We start from the raw sequence: 27,172 nt of genomic DNA, 5'->3' as shown, positions 1-27,172 counted from the left end.
AGGGATTTCAGCCCAGACTGGGCTAGGAAAATAAAGACACCTGGGAGAGGAAAATGGCTCAAATAAGATGGGGGATAGTGTGCTGAAAGCAATGAAGATGAAAAAATTGAAAAAAGTTACAGGGAGGAAATATGTTTTATGAACAGAATCCTTGGTGCATATGAAATGGGGTAAATCTCATGCCCAGGTGAAGCATAATAGAGGCATGGAGTGGAGGGCAGGATACAAAAAAATGAGGACCAGATTTAGGAAGAAGGCAGTGAGAGTAAATTTCTGGTAGGGCTACCTGACATAGCTTCCCAGTTCAGGTCCTTGGGGTCAGATGCATGCTAGCACTAGTGCCAGGGCAGGGACAGGGAAGCACATTGGGAATAAAGTAGCAGGTGTCAGTAGGAAGTGAAGTCTGTGTCTTTTACCCTTATGGTAGTTATGATTTAAAAAGTGACTTGCAATTCAGATTGCTTTCGTAGCTTAAAAATACACATTTTTAATGTGTATTTCCAATTGCTCTATTGGAGCATAGCTTGTTTCTTGGAGGAGGACACGAGCTTTCAAAACTGTACACCTTTGAATTTCAGAACATACAAAATGGCCTAAAGTTTCTACAAAATCATTGTCCTTCAGGTAGAGTGACTCTGAATGCCCAATACAAAATCCCCAGGGTCCTGGAAAGCCTGAAAATGCAGGAATAGATGCCCTTACAGCTTTATTGCCAGATTATCTTTTAATCCTCCAGGTGTTTGCTCCATCTCCAGAAGCTTCCTAGAGGACCAAATTAAGCCAAGGCCAACAGTTCCTCTAACCATTGTTGCATTTCACATGAAAAATGGGACAAAATGACCAAGTCTTTAACTAAACAAACTGTATCACACTAGCAAAGGAGTTTCTCACTTTGCAACAGACTGCATAACTCTAAAAACCAAAGAGAATTGACAACATTTTGAAATTGAAGAATTCATATACTATCAAAGTAATGGTGCTCAGTGGGGGATGCACACCTCTGCGAGGTACATAATATGATCTACCCTTCCCAAACTGTATCACTGAGACAAAGAAAATATGTCAGTAAGTCAGTGCAACAACTAAAAACAGAGCTGGAGGTATATAAATACCAATCAGATGACAAATGACAAACATCAGAATTCCTTAAATCAAACTTACTTCAAACTGATCTCATTGGAGGCTTTCTTTGCTATTCCTGAACCTCCTTTTGGCATAGGAGCGTACAGAGTAAGGACACACACATGCTCATTATCTGTGCACATTTGCAGGCTGTAATTCTAGTAAACATTAGATCAAAAAAAAGGTCCTTAAACTTTGAAATAAAGAATAAAGCTTTGCCTTCTGTTATAATTAAAATTTTTGAGAAGAGCCTTCAGTTCAAGCCCCATTTTCACCACTGCTGTTCATTGACTGACTCGAGGATTGAAACCAGTACAATAAATGGGAAAACCAACAGTTCCATAAGGAAAATGTCTGGCAGGATTGCACAGTTCACATACAAGCTGCCATGACTTTCAGTGGGATACTCCATTATTCTTTACGTCTGCTACAGTAACTGTGCTTGCCAGCTTAAACGTACTGATATCTACATACTTCATTTTTGTCTGAAAATATCTGTACCAAAACAAACCAAGCCAGATGTTCAGCCTGCAATGAGACAACAACATGAGGATGAGCATATGGCATTTCAATTCTTATGTCCTAGCTAAAATCCACTCCATTAACTAGTTTTGTTTCAGTATGCACACTTGATTAACACAGAACAACCTTTAAACATTACAACCTTCACACCACTGCAACCTATGTCAGCCTTTATTTTAGAAGACTTACCTGCCAGAAAGTATATTATTTGAAAAAGCCCTCATACTAAGGAATTTGGCTCATTAAGGAATTCATATGCTACAGTGCAAAACAAATTTACTAAGATTTTCTTTTGCTTTGCATTAAGAGAATGTTATCTGTTCTTTTTTCTTTGGCAAAGGAAAATGAGATATTATTGCATATACCTGATCCTTCCTCTGGATTCCTGTCTTCTGATATTTAGATAAACATAAGTTAATAGACCAGAAATATTTAATGTTTTACAAAGAGCTTCTGTTCACATTTGGTAAAACTTCTTTTGCTAACCTATGTGCAGCAGGATTCTTGTGTAAGAGGAACCAGTTCGACTTCCCCACGAGCAGCTGTAAATGTAGGTACACATTCAAACATGCAGTTGTCTGAAATAGCAGCGCTCTAGACACTGAAAGTCAAGAAGGGCCAGCTCAGGTTGCAGGTCTGCATGGCCACCCCTGTGAGATGGTGTAATCACAAGCCAGTGAAATCCTTCTCCTCCTAGGAAGCTATTACTGGTCAACCCTTGCACTTCTTACAAGCACTGGGATTGGCCTTTGAGCAGTGATTCATGAAGGTATCACACTGCTCTGCCTGCCGTGCTGCTGTCTTGGCTCACTGCATTCATTTCCCTCCTGTTTTCTGCAAACCATACAGAGCACACAACAAATTCTGTTCCAAATGTCTCCTTTTTTCCTTACCCAAAAGGTAGTTTAAAATCACAAATGGAAAGAATGTGTCACTTGAAGCCATGGTTGTGACTTGTTCACACTTTGACTTCAGAAGAAAATTTCAATGTTGCTTTTTAGTAATTTTAATTTCCAGTAGATTCCCCATTCCCTTGGCATTAATGAAGAACAGTTTTGTCTCATCATAGTTATTGGGAAATATTGGTTTCTCAATGTTTAGTTACAGCAATGATTTACAAATCATAAATGTCTAGAGCAGAGATGCATTTTTCAGGGTCCTGCACATGCAGACTGCTTCAGCTGCAACATCAGAATGTCCGTTCTGCTTTGTGTAAAAGCACAGACACACCAGATCACTGTCAGTAGGAGACTCTAGCTTTCATCTCAGATTTATCTGATAGTGTGACCCTGGGAACACTTCACTTTCCTGCAATAAATAGCAAAGAACTACCAATTAGTTGCATTTATTTCCTAATACTGTAAGTTTTCAAGGCATTCTCCCTTTGAAGCATTTGTAAGAGCAGTACAAAAGATGCCAGGCGACACAAAATTCAGCTGAAGTACTTAAAGATGATTAAGATAACAGGTGCATCATACTACCCTGCAAGTGCAGGTACAGAATTCTCTCTGCTGCTACCTGAAATTAATTTCATAATATTAACACAGATCTGAGATTCATGATTCAACAGTACTCAGCACTTAGAGAGTTCACAGAGAACTGCAGGCTATGAAACTGTGCAATGACATTTGAATTCTTCTAGGAAGCCCCAATGCCACAGATGAGAAATGTAAGAACAACTGGCAACAACATTTTTTGTAACATTTTGGATCACTGAGGACATTTTACAAAGTGTATTGCAAGTAACCAGTCTACAGGGATTAATACTGAAATGCAAAAAAAGAATAGTGAACAAAGGAAAAGCATTCTGACCTAATTCTCACAACTCGAAGACTTATTTTAACTATCAATTCAAATATTAATTTAACAAAGATCTGGCTTCAGAAGCAGGAACAGCTTCAGAAACAAGTTCATTTGTGTGTTAGCTGAGAAAGCAATCAGTTCTATTAGAAGTCAACTTTGGGTAACATTTAAATATATGCTAGACTTTTGAAAATTCTGAATATGACAGCAGGTAATATTACCCTTTTTTTTTTTGAGTATTCAGGGAAGCTTTCACTTGCAATTTGTACTTCTGAATTAGTTACTTAGTTTGCATTTTTCTAAGTAATTATGACCAAATATATTTGACTAGAAAAAGAGCTACTCAGCTAATTAGCTGGAGTTGATAATTTTTACTTACTTAAGTTATTAAAAACATAGAGATTAGTCAACTCATGGCAAAATCAAGCTCCCAATCAGCTGCAGACCCAGAAACTTCCTAGGTCTTCTGTTTAAATATTTCAAGGAGAAACTCTGTTCTTTCTCTCACAGGAGCTTTTCATAACAACACACCTCACAGTGCCAGATCATGTCCTGTAACAAAATACCTGTTGTATAAAATGAAATACCAGAAGCAATATCTATGCATTGCAATCACCCAACAGATCATCCCCTTCTATAAAGCAAATTACCAATATGAGTGAGAACAGAGCCCTTGAAGGTAGAGATATGGTACCCAAACAAGTTACTATGAGTAAGACAGGTGCGAAATTGCCATGGAATAAATGTGAGCACAAGGACAGCCCACTGCAGAGTAGCCTATGTGCATCCTTTTTACACTCCAGTTTACCTTGCACTGTCTTGCCCACCGAGTTGTTTCATGTCACTGGAAAAAAAAATCACTTCATACCTCCATGATTGTTTTCTCTCTCAATTCCTTATTCCACTTTGGCTCATTTGCCTAAGAACAGCTTGAGACGACAATCTGTCTTCAATTTGAAATGTGCCTAATCTCATAATTAGCATAATGAAATTAATTTCTGGGGAAAGTAAGATAATTCTGAACCTGCCCTTGCAGGGTAGTGTGATGCACCTGTGATCTCAATCATGTTTAAGTACTTCAGCTGAATTTTGTGTTGCCTGGCACAAAAGTGAGTCCCTGGATTAAGGTATCGAGACACCACTACAATAGTAAAGAAAAGAAATCTTATTTACCTAAAGACAGTCTGTGATCTGTGTCATTCTGCTGAAACCATGAAACTCCCTATGACAACAGTCTCAAGACAAAGTAAGCTGAAGTTGTCTTTCTGTTCCTATAACAAAGACAGATTGTACTTATTGATCTCTAGGGTACAGGAGGTAAATTCATTTCTTAGAATCAACCTTGGAAAAGGAAGACATTAGTGTAGATATATTGAAAGGCACAACTGACCTTTTTCAATAACAGATGTATATACAGAACAAACCCCTTCTACTCAGACGTTTATCATGTCCTTATTTCAAAGAGCAGCAGCCATTACACAGTGAAGCTCAAATGGCACTTCGGATTTCTTTTTGGTTTAAAAAGGGACATATCTTAATTTGAAACACACAGTTTTTCAAACTTCTCAATTTGCAGCTCCTGTATGTATGCTTATGAATACAATGAAGTAGGAAAGGCTACTTAAGGCTCAAGCTTGGTATTCTTGGTTATGTTTTGTACCTCCTCATAGGTAATCTTAAATTTTGAAAGGCCTCTAGATCACATGTTCAATACCTGAAATCTCAGATAAGAGAGACAGCCAGACAGCAACTCCAATACTGTAACAATACTGAAAATACACCAGGCAAATCTCAAGAAACCATGCTCTAAAACCTCATTTAAAGCAACTGAGTGGTTGCCTTTTCTCATGGAGGGAACCTCCCTGCTTCTGAAATGCTCATTATCAATGCATAACAAATGAACTCAGTAAAATGGGGTAGCATTGTTACTGCTGCACTAACGTAATAACACACCAAAACATATTTCCTACATATATTTATTTGTGGCATTCACCCATACTGAGAATACAATTACAAATTATGCAGATAATACATACTGAAAGACAACATGATTATTCAAGATACAGAGTATTATTTACAGAAATGTAGTTATTTAGACAAGTAAATGTAATTCAGGTATACAATTTTATATTTATCTGTTGCTGAACAATGGTACAATAACTGAAATATTCAGAAGAGGAGTATGCTCTCATTTGGTTTTAAATAAAAAAGTATTGTTTCATTAAACTCTAACTTAAGAATTCAGACTAAGATTTATTCAGATGCAATTTAGAATGGGGCCCAGCTCGGTGAAACCCATGTCACACATCAAAACAAAGACAACAACCCTCTTAACTCAAACGAATAAACCAGAAAGAAAAATATAGATGGTACCAGAACAGAAAGATGTAGGTTACTTCTATCAATACTTATCAACTGTATAAGAAATGTTTGATGTTATTCAGCAACAATTTAGGAGTCACAGAAGATTCATATCCCTAGGTTATTTACAACAAAGGATTTCACAGCAAAGTACAGAATGGGTCAAGATTTCATTTCATACAGTGTTCTTAAATATTAATATTTTAAATACTTTTATTCTGCATACTCAGAAAATAATTCATAAGCCTGTAAGTGCTGTCTGAAAACAACTGAAATGGAAAACAATTCCAGAAAGGAATTCTATTCAATCAAGTTCTCTCCACAAACATGAAAACAACAAAGTGATACAGTTCAGCCTGGTCCTTGTGGGAGGAAGAAAAAGTTATCCTTCACGACATACTTCACAGTGACCTTACAGAATTATTACAAACACAGCAGAACACCCAAATTACTTTTTAATCACCCTTACAAAGAAAGGTTTGCTTAGTAACATTTTAACAAAACCGCAAAATTTCGAGCCCACGGCTGAAATAACTTTACTTCCAAAGCACAACAAACATCTTTGTTCTACAGAATTATTTCAGGCAGATACTAACAACATTAAATTCACCTGGGGAAGATGCACTACATTGATCTAATAAATAAAGGAGTGATCTATACATTAAAGACATAGTAAAACTTGAACTATTTCTCATTCTTTTTATAAACTAGCAGATACAAAACTATGGAGAGGCATTAAAATAACTATGGAGTTGCAGCTTATTATTATCAATATATCAGAATGTGTTATTACATTATTGAGATTTCTTGAGGAGGACCTTTAAAAGAGTATTTCTCTTCTAAGAAAAATTTCTCCTAAGAGTATCTTCTTTCTATGTGCTTCAACTGAAGCACATACAAAAAAAAATCTGACAATAGATTTACCTCTCTTTATAGGGAAAATAGAACAAATTTTGTTCTGTACTAGGATATATTTTTGATACCCAGGAATTTAACATTCATTATGAAAGGCCTTTTCTAAACATAATATTTTATCAGAGAGGGTTACCTTCACATCTTGCTTGCAAATCAAAGTAAGTCAGAGGTAGCTTAGGAATGCTTTAGAATTTAGTGTTTTATTTCAAATTAATTAATCCCTATTTCAAAGGGGCTAATATTAAGTACAAAAGGCAAACAGTATATACAGCTGCCACTGTCTGCACCAGAAGAATAATTCCAAGAAGCTCAAAATAAGATTAGAACGGGGGAAAGCACAGTGCACTTTTTTGCATTTGCTTCAGTGCACCAGTTCAGGCTGGTTCTCTACAAAAGGAAGCACCCCACTAACATAGTAGGCTATTCCAAGCGACAGAAGAGCAATGACAATGATGAGGAGAAGCACTCTCCAGAAGCCCAGGTCTTCCACAAACTCTTGCCATGTTGTGCGGAAACTGGAAAGAACTCCTTCACCTTGCTGCAGGTTTGGATTAAGGAGGGAATGGCTTTCCATTGCACTACGAAGGATTAAAGTTAAAAATACATCAAAGCAAAAGAATGCACCTTTAAATATGACAGTAATCCTACTAAGGGCAACTGAAACATTCTAAATTAAAAATTAAACCCACCTACAGATTTATAGCATTGCCTCTGCTAAATCAAGACAAAGCAGGCCAGGAAAACACTCTAAACTTAATTTAGTTGCATGGATGTTTTATTAACCTGTGCAAAGAGACTGATATCTGTATATGAACAACTGCCCTGAATTTGCAGGCTTGCTGCCTAGAAGCCTTCAAAAGTCAGTCCTCATAATTCCTACTAAATATGGCTTAGTAAAATATAATGAAGCATAAGCTAAAACCTCAAGGGGCCCAGTTCTTGTTAACAAAACAAATTATGACTAAAAATAAACTCTGATGAATAAAATGGAAACTTTAACCACTATTAATTTAGATGCAGAATTCTGTAGTGATCTTTACTACTCTCCTGCATGTCTTAGTTACAGAGGCCTCCTCTCTAGCATAAAAAAAAAAATCACATAAAACAATAAATTTGGGTAACAAGAAGTTCAGAAACATTCTGAACAAGTTGGCATTGCTGTGTTTTCTGCCATATGGCTTTCAGCAACTGCCTTGATGTTTTAACATTGCACTAGCAATCCATCAGGTCCCCTTAAACTGTCAGATTATAAATTAGGGACTAAAGCTTACACTTTTAAATGAGAAACAAATATAAAATGGGAACGAGGCACTCATCTTGACAATGAATCACCTTTAGAAAATATGTAAGTTGTCCCCAATACTGTATGGCTTCTTGCATAATTCTGCCAATTTTGCTGGTTTCACAATTCGTTTATAACAGGAAACTTTCTCTGTTGCTGTCTGAAAAACCTCATGAAGAATAGCAAAACTTTCTCATTGCTTGATTGCACTTAAAATTTTGACCATCTGCACAGTCCTACTGCTTCTCACTTGAGTGAAATTACACACATGGGTGTTTACAGGATTGGGCTCTGACAAGCACAGAAAGGAAATGGTGGAATCAATTACTCAATGATGTCAATAGAAGAACGTAAGCAGAGAAAAAAAAAATTTTTTTCCTTGGTTCTAACTGCTTTCAGTTACCATATTCCTAGATACATCTTATAGCACTAATAATAAAAAATTAAAAAAAAATTCAGGGGAAAATAATTTCCAAGTCAAAACTAATTATAGAAATGCTGCTCTTCTTGGTGACAGTAATGAATTGACAAATGATCGTCATCAGAAAAAATCTCTCTTCTAAGATTACACCACGAGAAAACTTCACACTATTCATATGGTATTTTTTCTCAGGAAGTACAGCCACTGAAGAACAATTAGCCTAAACTCCCACAGCTTGCTGTAGTATTGCAGCATCATGTGCAGACTTCAGAAATTGCCTGTTAAACAGCTTGTATTTTTGTTTTTTAAATATTTACAATCCTGTAAAGCTATTTTTGCTTGCCCATAGCTGCAGCATTTAGTCATCGTCCTTGCTTATTATGATTTCCCAAGCAAAACAAGGGGTTTAATAAAAGACAGCCATTGGTGTAGAAGAGAACAGAACAACTTACTCATTAAGTACTAACTAGTTAATACATAACTACAGAGAGGTTAAATAAAGGTGCCATGCAATTTAAGTGAAAAGATCACATGCTTCTCATTAAAAGGAAAAGGGTGCATAGAAAACATTTTTTTCTATTTACATTACGACCCAATTAAAATCTATGCTATTCAAGATAGTTTTTCTTATGATGAGTTGCAGCTGCGTAAGAACAGGTAATGCAGCATTGTGCCCCCAGAAGAGTTTGTGCCACACAGCCCAGACAGATGTTCTCTTCTTTTTCCAACAGGACATGGAAGTTCACATTTGGACGCGCTTGTGGGCACAGCCACAGGTCCTGCTGGGCTGTGCAGATGGACAGACCGTCTGCGCTGCGAGACAGACAGAGCAAGCTCTGCTCCCCTCTGGGGGCAGGGCAAAGCCAGTGAAAACACGTCTGACTCGGGAACAGAACTTTGGCCTCTGCTTCCAGAGCAGCAGCAACTGCTGCATGTAACAAGGAGCAGAAAACTAAAGTCAGAGATTGTTTTTAGAAAGAGCATTATTTCTCCACAGGTTCATACATAATGTAAAACATTTGGGGAACGGGCAGGACAGAAGACATTAGTCTAAACGTCTCTAAAATGTGAAAATAATACTAAGAGGGAGGAGTGAAACTGTGGAGGTCTGAAAAGCCAACTGTTACAAAGGCATTATTTATTTACAAAGCAAACAGCACACGAGCTCACTTGCTTTGGCTGCTGTAGGCATCTGCTATTTGTTATTTTTAAAATAATGTATTTCAGACATTTTAAACACATTCCCAAACAAGCTGGGTACTGCACTGTTTATGTCTCTGTGTCTCTCCCCAAGGAGAGTTGCTGACTTCCTTGCCAAAGCAAACAATATAACATTTATGAAGGTCAAATAACAGAAAGGAAGCTATGTTCATTAAAGGGACACTATCCAATCAAAAACTGGAATGGAAATGGGGCTGAGCTGTTGGTCCATATGTTTAAACAAAACCAGCATAAATGCATTTCTGTGGGATGAGCAACTTTCAATAAAATTTAGTGAAGTCGGAAAGGTATTATGCACAAATTCTTATAATTTATAACCATGTAATTTTGAGAATAAAATTAAATTTTCTATTTCAGGGCTTAAAACGGTCTCTCTGATAGGTGTGGTCACCCGATGTGTAAGAAAGAGCTTCAAATCTGTTCACTAGGAGTGTTTGGCATTATTTCTGTAATTTTGTTGGCTTCACCGTTTCTCTTTAGTCAGATAACTCCATCTGCACAGCTTCATTTTCATTTACAGTACAGGCTGTGTACATTTTGACATAAACTGATCAACGGTTACGTGACAACACTCCCTGTCTTTTGTGATATAATGTTTCAGTAGCCATAGTTCATGATCATTATTTGACAACATAAAAAACCCTCCGAATTTGAATAACTACAGTGTAAGAGCAAGTATTCCAAACAACATTGATAGCCTGTTTTCAATATGAATTAAAACTAAAACAGTATTGAAAAGATTTCTTGCGTTATTAACCTCAGTTCCATGTTCTGTCATGTTTATTGGCAATTCAATGATTTCTGCAAGAGAATTATCATCCTTTGAAACCTGCAAGGCTTCTTGCCTCATCCAAATCTACACGAAGACTGTCTTGGAAGCTGATTGTAAAAAAACACTCCCAATTTTCAATCACAAAAGTATTTGTGGTTTATCTGTATCCTTTGGCTCTTATGCTATCATCATCTTTTGTCTTAAACAGTTATTTTGTTCAAAACCAGTATTTCTTGTCAGCAACCACATACACCTCTCTGCTTTCACTCTGCCAAGCTAAAACAAGCTCTAGTTGCCTTCTTTCATAAGGAGATGCTCAGTTCCCTGAGTGCTTCAAGTCATGTCTCTCAATGCTTCTTGAAAGGATAAATTAAACTTTTCGAATGAGAGTAAACAGTCAGTGTTGCTTTAAACAACAGGACTGACAGTTTTCTTCATGTAGTGAAAATATCTCATTTTGTGCTCTGTAGGACTTCACTGCATTTTTCAGGGAAGCATCAACTCCTGGAACTGACTAGTACATCAAGCCTTTTCTCCTATACCTTTGTTTTCTACTTTCCAACTTTTATTTTATGGCATCCAGCTTTTGGTAAAGTGCATTTTGTGCTACTGAATGACAATTTATTCCTGCTAATTTCCTCTCCCTTGTAACCCCAAGTTTTTGTCTGTGTCATCCCAATTTGGGTTGTCTGTATCTCACGTCTTGGTATCACTAACATGCTTCTACTTTTTTATTTAAGAAAATTCTAAGTAAACGCAGTCCCAGAACCAGACCTTTAAGAATTCATTAGTAACTTCCCTCTAACCCAATAATTTCCCTGAAATGGCCAGCAATTTTCCTGAGCTCTTCAGTTCTCCATTAACTATCTCTTTAGCCACCATGACATTCTTATTCTCCATCTTTTCCAGGACTACTGCTGATAAAAATTTCATATATGGCACTACATAAAATACTTTATTCAAATTCAGATAGATGAAAAGTCTGCTACCCCTTCTTTGCAGACATTCCCTCTTATGAAAAGTATGTCAGGTTAACCTGTGATATTGGCATTTTGCATTTCATGCTATTTTCTCTTTGGTTTTGTGAATATTTATTTTTGAGACTCTGTAATGGAAAATGAGTAATTATTTTTTAAAATTTCTACCATAAAATTAAAATCCCAGTAGAAGAAGTTCTTTTTTTCCTTACATTTGATCTGTTTAAATAGATTTTTCCAAAATTTAACATTTGATTTTGATTTGGTCTGATAATATCAGGCCAAACTTCATATTATCTGTTTTGAGGAATAAACAATCACGAAAGTCTAAAATCCATAAATGCCATTTCTCCTAGTAATTATTTTTGTTTGGTAAATACCTTTCACTTTCAGCAGTCTGCATTGTTTCCAGCTTTGAATGAGCTCCTCTGTTAAATCCTTTCACCTCTTGCTCCTCTAGGGATTCCAGCAGTCTAATCACATCTTTATTCACACCCCTTCGTTTGGCAAGAACAAGTGGTGTTGCACCTTGATGGTTGCTAAAACAACCCCACAAAAAGACATAAGGAAAGAAAATTTTAATATAGAAATTTTGTAACAAGTCAACTCAGCATAACATATTACAATTTAGTAACTATCGGAACTATTTCAGTAGTATAGTAGAATAGAATAGTAACTATTTAGAACTATTTTCTGTTGTATCAGGCAGTACAAGAATCCTCTCTATACAAGTTACAGCATAATCGGCTATAGAAGAAAATCAGTATATTCAGGTTTGAAATTGTACAACTCTTTTCTCCCTCTAAGTAAAATCAAAATTCGTTGGACTCTAAGTGGAATCTCTGGGTGTTATAGCAAAAAATAAACAGTAGATTTACAGTAATGTTCAAGTTCAAGCCTAATTTCAAGAAAGAATTGTGCAATCTGGCTCCTCGGTTCCTTTTCCATTAGGGTATTAGGACATCAGGCAAAAATGAAATAAAATACAGATGGTCCCTCTGCTGCTATTAAAATAATACTGAATAGGACCAGAGCTGCCTTTAGACCAGGAATTTCCACCAGAGGAGTTTGAAATAAGGGGAATAAAACCCAACCCACAACCCATAAATAATCTGGTCTACCAATAACTAGTTTTGCTGAGTTGAAAACATTAATGAGGTACAGGTGGAAAAGGGACAGATTAAAAAAACTCAAAGGTTTTTTCACATTACTCCTGGTTTTTGCACACGTGAATATGCAGAAAGTTCCACAAACAAAGTAATTCAGTACAGGAATGAAACAGCTAGTTATTTTGCAGCTTGAGAGCTTACATCTGAGTACTGGCATCTGACAGCTGCTGGGAGCCAGAAGGAAAGAATATACAATATTTGAAAGAAGGACTGAGTCATGGACTTTGAGGGAGGGCGAAAACACTGAAAGGAAGCATTGTTACCAGAGGAGTATGGGAATGAACTGACACACATATACTGTATTTTCTTTGTCTTATCCAGTACAACAATAGAACTGTAGTGGAGAAAATTCTTTTAGAGTGGTCAATGTGATTTTTTCCATTGGTGCCAACCACCCACACCTGGCTGTCTGGCCAAACTAAGGCAGCAATCCATCAATGGGGCAAGATTAGACATAGGAGTCCACACCAGTAGCTGATGGTTATTTGCGTTGCCTGTTGCACAGACTAGCAAAAGTGCCCTCGTTTTCCTGTCTTCTTAGTTTGTGTTTTTATTAAGTGGTATCTTTAAAAAGTGGAATTGCACCAAATACAGCATTTCAGCAACAGCAAATTTATATGCAAGGCTGTGGTGACAGAAGACTAATATATTATAAATATATATGCTGTAAAAAATTACTTACCAAATATCAATTTTAAGTCCATTAGAAACTAGGAACTGGATGGTATCAACATGCCCACACAGGTGAAGAGCTGTGTTACCTTGGTAATCAGTGGCTAGTAGGTCAGCACCAAATTTATGCAAGAGCTGACAGATGTCTACATTTCCTCTGGCTGCAGCAAGGTGAAGGCCAGTTCGGCCTCGGCTGTCACGAATATTTGGGTCGAAACCGCTCTCTAGCAGTCGTTTGGAATAGTTAAAGTCTCCATCAATACAAGCCTGCAGCAGTGGCACATTTGTCTGGGAGGAGTCATTTACAAAAACGTAGGACATTGTTCTGAATCTCCAGAGGACGTGACCCACCTGCAAGTTTAAGCAGGAAGAAACGATGGTGAAACCAAGCAAATAAACACAATGCAAATATTCAGGTTCCAAAACAAGAATGCAAACTAGCTTACAAGCCAACTCTGAAATCTTCCTGTCATACACACTAACTTTGTGTCCTGCATTCCCTTCTAGTAATAGGGAAAAAGCCCCATTTAGTCTTACTCACACCTCTGGAAACAGCAGCAAAGCTTTTGTTATTATAGAAAACTGGTAAGATCACTGTCACAAATGCAAGACAGGTGATTAGCATTCACCTACTAAGGAATCACATGTAGTGGTATTGATATTAAAGTGCAAAACACTGCAGATCAGGACAGAAAGGAAGAAGCTGTCACAAATGGGGAAGCTATAAACAATTCAGTTCACGTGTACAGTGATGCTAACTGCAATTTTTACCAGCTTATAAGCAAAACTACTCCAGTGGGATTTTTACCATCTGAATTTGAACTTCAATACACAAAGTACAGTCAGTTGCTAAAAATGCTAGATTAATGTAAACACTAATTCCTTCATTCTGCAAGAAATACATTTTTCCATACTCTTTGCAGAACATTATTTTTACAGTGCCACAGATATACAAACTACTGAACAAACAAGAATAGCAATACAGACCACAAAAAACTGAATGCACTAGGTGAAACTGCCCACCTGAAAGTGAAAACTGGAAGTGGGTACAAGGAAGACAATGGTAAAATTAAGTACAGAGCTGCTGTGGATTTGACTAGAATCTCAATATGGAAAAGCACAATTGAAGTTTCTCTGGTTTAATATTAAACAAAGGATTAAGTCCTTTTCTGTATCAGGACCTAAAAGAGGAAAATAAATGTTTCACCATAGATTACTTGATATAGAATATTTCATGAACTATGATTTAAGTTTTGCAGAAGAATATTCATGGATGAGTCAAATAATGAGGGTATGATGACACTATGTGCTTATCGGATACAGAAAAGATTACTTGAAAACAGTAGGGAAAAAAGAGAATGACTGAGCAAGAGAATGGTAAAATGTGTATGAGGCAATGCTAAGAAGCAATGATAACATCTAGGAGACTGGACAACAGCCCTCTCTTTGCACTGCCTCGGAGAAGAGGTAGAAAAGAAAAAATAATATAAACCAATACAATTCCTTACAAGAAATCTCAATAAAGACATGACACAATTCAAGTGACGGGAGGGAAAAGTAATTTTACTAGATAAGCTTTGAACATAAAGTAAACCGAAACCTCATTTGAAACAGTATTTTTCACTTGCCCAGGGTTTCTATTTTGGGCTCATGGTGTAACAGGGTTCTAATTAATATTTGAACCTCTTATTAAAACTGCTATAGCCAGATTTAAATTTTCTCATCTATATAAGGCATCCTACTACACTAGTGCATCCATTCAGCCAGGAGAATGGAAACATGGCCAGTAGCCAAAGAATTCAATTTAAAACGTCTCCTTTTTTGAGAGTTCATAATGTCTATATTTTATAGCTCTTCCCCCATGTTTTAGATCAAATTCAAGATCAAAGTACCTACGTAAGTAATTTCAAAATGTTTATGCACTGGTCTGATTAAGAGCTGTAGCACTTGGGGCTGTTGAGGTTAATAAATCATACTTAAACTTCGCTGGGTTGTATTTCCTATCTGGACAAATTCTGCTACATGTATCAACACTGTTTCCCAGTGCAGGAATGCACAGCTTTTTTTTTTTCTTTCTTGGACACTGAAGAGAAAGAGATAGGAATAAATTCTATGTCCTGGTATCTGTATAAGGAATGATTTTAAGCAGAGTACATTCTCCTACACTGCATCATCATCATCATCATCATCATGGCCAGTCTTCGTGAACGAAGATTTTGGGAAAGGTCATTACCCTTCGAGCCCGCGCAGTGGATTTTTTAGGTGAGACACAGTGTGCGCTGAACTGAGCCCACCCTTTAATCCTGAGGTTCATCTGCCGGGGCCGAGCGAGCTCGGACGGTGGCAGCGAGGTCCTCAGGACGTAGGTTTGTTTAGAGTGACCTTCACTTAGATGGATGGCCTTACAGGGCTGACGAGCTCCATCTGCCCGGAGGAGTTCCCGGACCGGGAATCGAACCCGGGCCGCAGCGGTGAGAGCGCCACATCCTAACCACTAGACCACCAGGGGGCCCTCCCCTACACTGCAAGTATGTTTTTAAGCACATGATGGTAAATCACGGGCTCAAGAACCCTTTTCCATAACCATTTCCAATAGCAAAAGGCCAGTTCACTGATACACAGTAAAACTTTGTGCAAGACTGGTGTCATTTAGGGCACTAACAGCTTCCTTATGACTCAATACAACAAGAAAGGACAATGCAATTACTTGCATTTCAATGAATATGTTACACCCCTCTGGATGTTGCAAAGCTAGGATTCCCAGCTGACAACAATTTCAATTTTCTTGCCCATTTCCCACCCAAATCATAAATATGAGAATCCTTCTTCCACTCTGCTACTCCAATCTTCGCTGAGAAAAATAGTGGGACCACTTTCTGTACGACGTGATTGTGACCTCTGCACTAAATCTTCCCTAAAGCAAGATCATAAATCATTTTAAAACCTCCAATTATCAGCCATAGTAACAGCATATCAGCAGCACAAACCCCTACTTGTACTTGACAAAAAGATTGTGATTTGCTTGTAAAATAATACTTGAGTGTTTAAACCTGCTTAATAAAACAAGGTCTAACATAAATCAACATGAGAATATTATACTGGAAGAGACTCAGGCTATTTGAGAAATGGCATGGCATGCTCTGTTATATGTAAGCTAATGTTTATATTTTCATACCAGACGTGTATGTCCGGTAAAGCCTTACAGAATTCTCCAACTGTGACGAAACATTAGCTAATAATACCAGGGAAAAAGTCACCTCCTTATCTTCTCAGAAAAGGAAGCCCAAAGATTAGCAGTTAACAGGATGTATAACTGGAAGTAATTCTGATTTAGAATTTATTATCACTAGAATCTTCTAGAATCAATCACTGATGTGTAGAAGACTAAAGTAAAACCTTAGTATTTCAGAGTAAGAAAGACAAAAAATCCCAGCAAATCCAAATCTTTCTTCCCAACACTTGAAGATTGTGGACTAAGCACGCATTCACCAGAAAAAAAAAAAAAAGGTGGAGGGGAAAATAAGACAATCTGGATCATCTGGTTTGATTTAGCTTTGTGATTAAAAAGATTTTTTTCTACAAACACAATTCTGTTTCACATACGGCTACCTAACCTATGCCAGATATAAGCTGCATACAAAGCTGAACTACGCAGCATCTTTAAAATGTCAGCCCCCAAATGACATGTTCTTGCCTCAAATTTAACCCAACTTAGTAAAATTTCCTGTCTAATAAAACCCTTAAAAAAATTGCGATAGTCAACTTCATTAGATATTTCTGAATAAACAAGAGGTGGTTACATTTCTGACCACATTATATATCAAAAAGCTTACTGCTTCAATAAGTATCTAATGCTGCAGATTGAGAAACAAAATTTAGTTAAATAAATCTAGTTTCTAAAGACTGAAATAAATTACTGCTTCTAAAAATGCACCACCATCTGAAAATGTATCTGTTAAATAATAATTTTGTTTTAAAAAAAAAGTTTTGTTGTTAATAACTTGGTACTTCGATAGAAAACTATTTTGGGAAAAAAAAAGTAAATTCAAATACATTCTCCCAAGCTAGAAAGATTCCCAACAGAAAGGCATACTATGAGAATACATTTTCCCTAGATTTATACAACATTTATATGGCCTCAACACAATGTACTTTTTAAGTAGTAATTTTAGAAATTATTACTTAAGCCACTTCTTCGATGACACATTTTGGGCTAGTACAGGATAAGAAAACTTAACCAAACTGGTTTGTTTTCAAAAGGAATGCTTATATTAAGTGATTCTGTAAGAATAATTGACTTTTATTTACTAGGAGTCAATTGTCTCTCACTACATGTACAATGGTAATTCACTGTCACACAGTGATCTGTTGTAGGACACGTTCACGCCTGCTAAATGCAAATTCTGTCACTTCTTAAACTAGGCTGTAATTTGTACTAACCATGGACAGTTTTATTTTACAGTAAATACATGCTGCTGTCTCTGCCTTCTCATTAAGTTCAACAGCTACCAAACAGCTCCAGAAACAGGAGAGAACAGCTTGACTGTGAGACAGAATCACTAATGGGACCCATCCCTCCACTACAAAAACATTAATAAACCTGCCAAGTTGTGATTAATCACCCAGTCACTGCTATGTAGCATATACCAGTTCTGCAAAACTACAGTATTTTCCAGAACATTCAGAGAAACTGAAGTAATTGTCCCTATTTCAAAACAACACGTCAGGACAACAGGACAATACCAGATTGCTCAATCCTTGAGACTTCTCAATATTAATACACACTTTAACATGTAGAACCTAAGCATCAGTAAGACTACAACTACAGAAGTTGCCACCACCAAAAATGGAAACTAAACCAAAACCAGTAAAAAGTACCATCTCCCACCCTGTGCCACCAAAAAAACCCAATGCGTTACTTGCAACATTTGCATTTGTCATCTCCCTGGTGGCAGGCAGCTTCCTCTTTCTGTAATGAACTTGGAGAGCACTTCAGTGGCCTGCAGAGCTCTTCCTTTTCAGTATTTCAATGAATGAAAAACATTCCAATACTGCTGTTTTCATGCAGACATGTATTTACGTGTAAGTCACTGAGAAGTCATTTAACTGAATAAATGTTAGATTTAGTAAAAAATTATGTGATTAGCTCATTTCTGTTTAAGAAACAACCCCATTACCTAAATCAAGGTCCACTGAGATTTCTGTATCTTCTATTAGAAACCTTTATCTATTCAGTCCAATTGGAACAAAGTTTTATGACTCCACTAACATGGATCTGCTGCTAAAAGCAGGAGCTCAGATTCAATACAGCATGATGTCTGCTTTACATACATCTATGTTTTGCAGCATTTTCCCTTTCTAACTTCAGGATTTTTTTCCAGCAGTTCCTGGATTTAAGGATCACAGCAGGCTTGTAACACCCACATCCCCTCTCATGTCTCTAGTCAGACACATGGGTATGTGGTAATAGAAGAACATTTTTTATGTCATTTGTCTTTTGAATCATTCCCATTCCCTTATACAGACATGAGACATACAGGTATATTCTCTTGATTGCCAGGGCCATCCTGTAAGTAGAAACTTTGGTGCACTGCATATACAAAGGGCTTTACACATATGGTCTACAAAGTGCTTTATGAAAAGGTTTCAACAACTATTGCTGCTCTTTTATGGATCAGCAAACAATAGCATTGGGAAATAGGGATCTTTGCTCATCATTGTACAGTATGTCAACAGTACAAGATAAAAAATATACAAGATTTCAAATGCCAATCCAGAGTTGCAGAATGCTTTCCCAGATAAACAGTACAAGCTTTGTGTATTTATGTACGCAAAACACGGGAACAATAGGAAAGAAATTATCTTTTAAAACACTTTTATCAACAAGCAGATTCCAAATATTTTATCCTTGCTTATCCTATACTTAACTGGTAATTCAGTTGCATTACATCTTTCAGTGCACTTAACTTCTATCAAATATATAGCTCAGTATTTTTTAACATTCCTCATTTATCATCTTCTGCACAAGAACTATTTAAGAAGAAAGGTAATTTACAGATTTCTTCAAATCATCTGTAACTTAAATTCTCCACAACTGGCTCAGGGAAATCAGTAAATAACTGCAGTACTTCTCTGATCATTGTGCTCAGCTTGAATACATCTGTTTTTATAGAAAGTTATTGAATCACATTGGTCATAATTATCAACCTTTTCACAAACCTTCATTCAAATTCTTTGTCTGTGTCTGCTGGAAACATGTGGGGTATATGTTGATCAAGAAAATATTACAGGTCTTTGAATATTGGTTTTTTATTGGTTTATTTGTTTGGGTTTTAACAGACTAGAGAGAATTTGTTCCACTCCTAATTAAGTGTTTGTGTTTAAATTTGCTGCAGAATCGAAGCAGTCCTCTGGAAAAGAAGACAACAGTAACTGAGCCACAAAGGATCGCTCCCTCCTGGCGGTGCTCACAGGCTGCCGAGGGAGGTACAGCACTCCTGTCTGGATGGACACTGCCACCACGTGGACTGACACATTTCTGTCCCACTGGAGTGAATCATTGAATCATAAAATGGTTTGAGTTGCAAGGGACCTTAAAGGTCACCTGGTCCAACACCCCTGCCACGGGCAGGGACACCTTCCACCAGACCAGGTTGCTCAAAGTCCCACCCAACCTGGCCTTGCCTTGAACACTGCCAGGGATGGGACACCCACTGATTCTCTGGGCTACTTGTTCCAGTTTTTCACCACCCTCACAGGAAAGAATTTAATCCTTATGTCCATCTAAACCTGCTCTCTTTCAGTTTAAAGCCATTGCCCCTTGTCTCACGCCCTTGTAAAATGCCCCTCTCCAGCCTTCACGCAGGTTCCCTTTAGGTACCGGTGTGGTGCATAAGCCTGGAGGCACACGGAGCACCTTTTCTACATTTGTGGTGTTTTCTATCTTCTGCAATCCAAAGTGCTATTCCCAATCTCATTCAAGCTCCAGTTCTGTATTAGTGAAATGAGAACTTTGGTATATGAGTTCTGAACACAAAGGTATTTAATTTTAAAAACTATGCATTTATGCATGTTCTTAAAAAACATCCAAAACTAAATCCAAAACACCTGTCCCCCTACCCACACACAAAAGGTCCAGTCCTTACCTAGGGAAATAGTAAGTCTGAGATGACAAGCCTATTAACATGGGAAAAACTTTCTGTGTCCAGCTGGAATCATCAGAAGTCAGAACTTAATAAGAGCAATAAAGGAAATTAAGAACCTGTCACCAAATGACTTATTACTATACAGTTTGTACTGTCTTAATATTTTTCTTACAATGTGTATAATTGCCTATATGCTCTTGGTCATATATAACCTTGATGACACAGCCTTGGTGTGCAACATCAAATCCAGCTTAGTGGCTAGTGAACGGAAGCAGGTCACTTTAAAAAGCAGATGTCTCCTAAATTTATAGATAGCTGTATGTTGACTTTACCTTTAAAACAATATTTTGTTTATTAAACAACTTATTTAGTTGTTTATTATTTATTTGTTATTGTTTATTAAAATGCATTGATTTATATCAACAAATAATACCAATGACAAGACAATTAATGCTGTCAGATACGCAACTCTTACTATGACTGCTGCTACAGATATTTCTGCTCAGAATTTTCATGTTCACACAGTAAGTCATTAAAACAGTTAGTCAAAGACAAATAGTTAGCTGATATATTTGCTGTTTCAAATAATCTTTCTAAATCTTTATCAACACTTAACTGTATCATACTGGATCATGTTACGTGACACAGCAAGATGAAATGGTAATATTTTTAAGGTTGTATTTCTAATTAATATACACATATTGATGCTATTTTTGCATATGCTTCGTATTTCACCATGCTTAGGCTCAAAAATTTCTCCAGGTAGGCAAATCTGTAGTAATAGTGTCTGCCCAACACAGTACCTTAATGGACCGAAGGGGCCAGCAGCCTATGGGTTTCCAGGACAACAGGCAAGTCCGAGGAGAATCAGGGAGAACACCCTCAAGCTCCTGATCTGCAGAGAGGCTGGAACTGACCAAAAATGTAACGATGATGGAAAAGATGATGGAAAAGAACCTGAGAGCAAAGTAGCTCAACTGATGTTTACCAATTGCATCAATGGATCCTACTGAGCCTGGAAACAAAAGAGACATCACTTGTACAGGGAAAACTTCCACCTTCAGACAACTTAGCAAAAGCCACTAACTTATCTATAAAAGACTCAATATTCAACATGAAACCTATTGCGGATACCAACAGAAAAGAAACTGCTAGGATTAAACAGGAAACCTTGGGCCACAGGGGCTGGGGAAAAACCCACCATCTAAAAGACCAGACAAGATCCATTGACCTGCCTCCCCCAGCAGGATGTAGAGAGACTTTGCATAATGCAATCAGATATCCCATTGTTTTCTCCCTCCCTGACCACCCTTCCCCAGTATCATCTTGCTTACTGGAAATAACAAATCCTTTTTCTCCCAAATGTAAATACTGGATCTGAGAAATGCAAATCCCTTCCCCCCCCCCATGCTATTGGAAATGCTAATAGACTGTGGCAGAACCTTGCCTCCTTATTAGCATGTTAAGCCCCTGAGACCCTTAAATAGTGGTTTGTGTTTTCAATAAAGGTATTCCAGTTTTTACCCCCATATATGGGATCGTGTTAGCTTTATTGGACCGTTACAGAAACCTGATATCTAGTCAATAAATGGAAATACTCATGTTTCTTTAAAAAGGTTTTACAAGTTCTGTTTGAGAAAGGATGAAGAGAAATTGTGAAATTGTGCAAAAGAAAAGTCCATGTCAATTATTACTCCTGTGAATAGGAAGCTAACATAAAAGTAGCCAAAGCAGATCACAGCAAAGGTCCATTCGAGCCTAATAAAATTTTTCAAATGGTGGCCAAAAGCAAAGGCCAGGAAAACACATAGAATAGAGCAAGCATATATAATACTGCTTTTTCTATTCAAAATGGGTAGGGTTTCTATGTATTTGACTCCCCCTCCACCTCTGAATCTGCCCTTTCTCCTCATCAACATAAATACTTCTAATATCCACAACTGGATATTAGAACTGGTAAGCTCTCCAACTCAGTTACCTGTAAAAAACAACAGCTTTTGATCTTTCTGAATCAGGGCCTTGTTAACTTCACCTGTGGACCACCAGATCTCCTGCAGGAAAAAGGGACAGTGGACCCCTACCCATTCTTTTCATGCCACTCATGATTCTACAGGCCTTCATCTTATCCTCCTCAGACATCCCTTTCTAGGATGAATTTTCAAGTCCCAGCTTCCTTGGTCATTCCTCATTTGGAATGGTCTATGACCATTCTTGCTTTGATTCTCTGAATATCACTCATTTCTACTACATGTTGTCTGAGCTGCGAGTCAGACCAGGGGTGACTCGACCAGAGTGTCTGAGGTGAACCATGGAGTAACCCAGTGGCATGACAAGATTCCTTGGTTTGTTCTTTACTTGTTTCTCAATAGTATTCACTATCTGGTTCACCTTTTTCACTGCTGCTTAGTGCTGCTGTTACATTTTCATGGAACCATTCATCATAACTACAAAATACTGCTCATTATTGAGAGCTCAGTATTTCATATAGGAAGTTAGGATTCTTTTTATGATATCTGAATCACTCTACCTACACTGAAGTCATGTGCCATTATGTTATATTACCCAGCTACTCAGCCTTACAGGGTCCTTCTGCAGCTTTTCATAGCTGACCCATGTCATTGGCAAATACTATCACCTTGTTGCTCACTGCCTTTTCTAGGCTGTTCATGGAAATTCTAATAGTTCAGAATCCAGAACTGAACCCCACAGAACTAAAATTATTCCATGAAAAAGACTGATCATAAGTTCACTAAAACTGCTGTCCTGGATCAGATCGATCCCTCTTGCCCAGCACTTTGCTTTCAACAGTGGCCATCAGAGATCCTTTGGGAGAGCACATGAGCCTGTCTGCTTCCTGCAGTTCATTCCCCAAACACATCCCAGCAGCCACCACAGCCCCTCAACAGTCTCATTGTCCACCTTCTAATCCCTTCTCGAGCCTGCCCACATTCCACTTCCACAGCCACCCATGTCATCTTTCCCTATATCCATCTGAAACCACCCTCCCACCTGCCCCAGCAAGCAACTCCAATTCCAGGGCTGCAAGACTGGATGAATAATTCTCACTTTATCCATTGCCTTCATTTCATAAGTCTTGGTCATGCCCCAGACATCTCCTCTGTGAACAATACTGACTTTACAGTCTCTCCTCTTAAGGAAGCTGATCTCCTTGTCCCTTTCAGTTGCCTTTCTCTAACTCGCTGTATCCTTCTTCCGATGCAGAGACCAGAACCATGCACACTATCCCAGATGTCGGTGCACCAAGCTGGAGCAGCAAAATGGTGCCAGATGACAGCAAAATGGTGTCATCTGTCTTCTTCTCACTACCTCTCTGAGGACAGTCACTATTTTCCTGGCTCTTTGGCTGCCATGGCACACTGAGCTTAGTTTTCCAGGGAACACTCAGTGGTGACTCCAAGTGCTTTCTCTTGAGTGGTGGCTGTCAGTTCTGAGTTCAGCACCATGTGAGCACAGTTTAGATTATTCTACCCAAGATACCATCCTACTTTGTGCACACTGAAGCTCATTGTGCCACCTTTCTGCCCCCTTCCCTTTTTTGAAAATTTCTTTTTGTCTTCTTTTTAACTTTTCAATCCAACTATTTCTGCAACTAAGAAATCTCCTAGGTGCTATAAGCATCAGGTCTCCTCAGAGTACTTTTTTCTGATGCTTCCTGAAAATCCACATCAGCTGTATCTACAATCCTGTGCAGGAATCCTCTGAAGATGTACTCAAACTCAGGCAGAACCAGTCCCTAACATAGTAACACACAGCACAGACAGGTAAACACTTCTCTGAACAAAAAAAGTTGAGATGAAGAAGACAGACAAGCATTCTACACAATCCATGGGAAACCCATACACCAGAGGCCTTCCCTGAAATGTGCTGCTGCCCTTTTTCTGCTACCATTCATTATTGCTGGTCAGACACCAATAGGAGGTCTTGAGCACAATGAAGAATATAACCCCATCAACAAACGTTGCAGGATTTATGTCTTTATGTCATAAAATTCAGCTGATGTAGCTGCACTACTTGGATGTGAGAAATCTGCTGAGTGACAAAACTGGTGTTTAAGCAGCTCTGTTCCACTCAGCCAATCGAAATTTTACTGAGGAGTAAAAGAAAGACATGACACTTGGAAAAGTGGTGTTGACACATGAATCAAAGCCAGAAGCTAAGTTCTGTAACAGATATGGCTTCAGTGAGGTGCTGAGCAAGGTAAAACTTCTTTCCACATATTTATTAAGTATCACTTTAAATAGCAAAGCAAACCTCAACAAAACTGACCATTTCAGTATTTGTGCTCTTGACTTAGATGAAGACAGAATCACAATAAATGCTGACAATTGAACTTTAGTGGAACAAGCCCATGCACCCAAGACATGCCTGTCGTCTACTCCAACAGCATTCTGTGGATGGTCTCTGCAGAAAGCTGAATGCATCGGGAACCATGTATTTCACGTAACGTGTGTAAACCAATGCCTTCTAAAATATTTTATCTGCTTATTAATTGACCTACCTGGAAGCAGAACATCCACAGCTGCGATCATGTGGGAGGCAATCAACTGACAGACTGCTCAAAAGACAAGAGCACCAAGAGCCCCAAAATACCCACATCCAGCACACCCAAATCCCTAGAATAGTCACTAGTAGTTCACTCCTTGGATGAGCAGGTATCTTGGGTCCTGGGCTGCAGATGAGGACTTCAAGGCCACACGTGTTCTGACATTAAGTGCATGAGAATATGAGGTGGGATAATATAGTCAACTTAAAGCACTGCTTCAAATCCCCGCTCTTCCGGATGAGACAACTCTAACTAAAGGATATAAATCTGCTGAGAGGAAATCTGTCACTGATTACAGATCAGAATAGATTTTTATACTGCCCTCTTGCAGGGGCAAACTCACATTGCTCTGGTAAGAAGACAGATGTACATACTACACTTCACCCCTCAGCTTACTCTTCACATCTTCTCTTCAAGTCAAAAAGAGAGCAATTAGGCAGCATAATTTTCTGACTGTCACCAACCCTACTATTTAGACTGGAAACACTACTAAAAATATTTTTCTTCTAAAAAACATATTTAACAAGTTCTTGCTAATAATCTATTTCACAAATGAACAAAAAAGGAAAATTGATCTATAGTCTACAGGTAACATTAAGCTTAGAACTCTGCTGCAGCAAACAAAATCATTATTTGAATATATCAGTCACATTCTATCTAAAAAGTGTTGGGCTTTCGCTCTTCCTTGACCTTTTGGAAGGCTGCTCTTGAACATCAGTGCTTTCTGGTAGTTAGAAATTTTCATATGTTATTAATCTTAAAATCTGTGTTAAATTATTCATGTATCAACATAATTCTTTAGCTCAATTTATTCCCTTCTCAGTGTTTACCTTGATGGGTTTGATAGAGAGCAAAAAAGGCCTTTATTCAACAAAATTAAAAAAGCCAAATGCTTCTTCCAACAGACTCTTAATTTCCCTACCTGTCCAAGGCACATCTTCCTGCACCTGTTCCACTTTACTTTTTTACCTGAGAATGATTAACATTATACAAAGTATTCTAGAGTTCTGTTCAAGGGCAATAATTACTTCTTTTACTGGATCACTGTAGTCAGCATCTACTTTTTCCACATTGCATATCTTGTAACTACCTAACACATACTTTGGTTTTGTGTTGCTTCCAACCGGTAAGAATTTCTTCTGTATATTGTTTCCTTACAAGGTTACAACTGTAAACCCTCATTCTTTAAATTGCTACCGTACTTATTTCATATTCTAGTTCTCAGGATCACCCCATTCTTTCTCTGTAGTCTCATAACTCTCTTCTATATTGCCAGTGCTTCCCAATTCTTCATGATTGCCAAATAAAGACAGTAAAGTTTTAATTGCTACCTCAAGATCTCTATGAAATATTTAATAAGATTGGTCGCAAGACAGATCTTCAAAGAACTAATTTTATACTCTTTGATACTCAGATTTAATGGATTTTCCATTCAACATTACTCACCGTAGTTTGTCTCCAGTTACTTCCCCATCCTCTTTACAACTCGGGTGTTAGCCCTACCTTTTCAGCACAGTAACAATGTGCAATGGCCTTAGTGTCGTCTAGAAAAAAACCGGGAACTACTCCATTTCCCTTAAAACCAGTAATTGCTTTATCAAAGACAGTTTTGAGGACAGGTTGAAATACGTATTTTAGTTTCACTTACCTTCGTTGTTTTCACCTAGAAAGCGCGTTCCAAAGCCGCACACTTACCAGCGTCCTGTCAGGAGGGCGGACGCGTTCCCGTGCCCGTTCCCCTCCCTTCCCGTTCGGAAGGCTGGCACTGCTCCCGCTGTTCTCCCACCAAACCTCTTCCCACCAAACCGCATCACCGCGCTCCACCTCCACGGCTCCGGGGCCGGGCACTGCCCAGGGCCCGTCCCCGAGCCCCCACCCGGGCCCGGCACACCTCTGGGTTAGGCGAAATCGCCCTGCCCTGCTCTCCCAGCCCCCCGGCCCTGCCCTCCCTGCCCGCCCCGGCCCCGCTCCCGCCCCGCTCCCGCCGTACCTGCCCGGGCTCTCTGGGCGCTCGGGGCCGGAACGGGCGGGCGGACGGGCCGGGGCCGCGGGGGGCGGAACGGGCGCCCCCTCCTGGGCGGAGGCCGCCACCGCCGGGCGGGTCCCGCACCGTCCGTCCCTCCGTCCTTCACAGCGCAGCTCGGCCGAGCCAGGGGAGCGGGGCCGGCCCGCTGGGAGGCAGGGAATCAGAAACAGTGCGGCCAGCAGCACCAGGACAGTGATCAT

At 38.6% G+C, this 27,172-nt stretch overlaps 1 protein-coding gene across 6 annotated transcripts; it reads right to left on the bottom strand.

Annotated features, from left to right (window-relative positions):
• Window positions 1–5,407: 5,407 nt before the first annotated feature.
• ANKRD46 (ankyrin repeat domain 46) lies at window positions 5,408–27,040 on the bottom strand. 6 transcript variants are annotated; one of them, XM_064647603.1, is made up of 6 exons: window positions 26,595–26,667; window positions 21,186–21,288; window positions 14,261–14,418; window positions 13,248–13,588; window positions 11,777–11,935; window positions 5,408–7,301 (listed from the first exon to the last, which is right to left on the bottom strand). In XM_064647603.1, the coding sequence occupies exons 4-6, from the start codon at window positions 13,556–13,558 to the stop codon at window positions 7,085–7,087; spliced, it is 687 nt and encodes a 228-aa protein (XP_064503673.1). In that variant the 5' UTR covers window positions 13,559–13,588; window positions 14,261–14,418; window positions 21,186–21,288; window positions 26,595–26,667; the 3' UTR covers window positions 5,408–7,084. The 6 variants fall into 6 exon arrangements, with proteins under 6 accessions (XP_064503673.1, XP_064503646.1, XP_064503687.1 ...); XM_064647576.1 differs by lacking the exons at window positions 14,261–14,418; window positions 26,595–26,667 and adding an exon at window positions 26,937–26,956; XM_064647617.1 differs by lacking the exons at window positions 14,261–14,418; window positions 26,595–26,667 and adding an exon at window positions 26,937–26,952 and having other exon boundaries at window positions 21,186–21,397.
• Between the last annotated feature and the right edge of the window lie 132 nt (window positions 27,041–27,172).

This window comes from Pseudopipra pipra, chromosome 1, assembly GCF_036250125.1.
Source record: "Pseudopipra pipra isolate bDixPip1 chromosome 1, bDixPip1.hap1, whole genome shotgun sequence".
Lineage (NCBI taxonomy): Eukaryota > Metazoa > Chordata > Aves > Passeriformes > Pipridae > Pseudopipra > Pseudopipra pipra.
Note: the sequence above shows the minus strand (reverse complement) of the source record. Positions and strands in the feature narration are given on the sequence as shown.

Bases quoted from the DNA above. Each gene is read 5' to 3' on its own strand.
- ANKRD46 (XM_064647586.1), bottom strand. From the start codon at position 21,416: ATGTCTCTTTTGTTTCCAGGCTCAGTAGGATCCATTGATGCAATTGGT. The intron at 13,589-21,185 runs GTACTGTGTTGG...TTAAACTTGCAG, and splicing joins GGCCCCTTCGGTCCATTAAG to GTGGGTCACGTCCTCTGGAG. The intron at 7,302-11,776 runs GTATTTACCAAA...AATCCTTCGTAG, and splicing joins CAGACTGCTGAAAGTGAAAG to TGCAATGGAAAGCCATTCCC.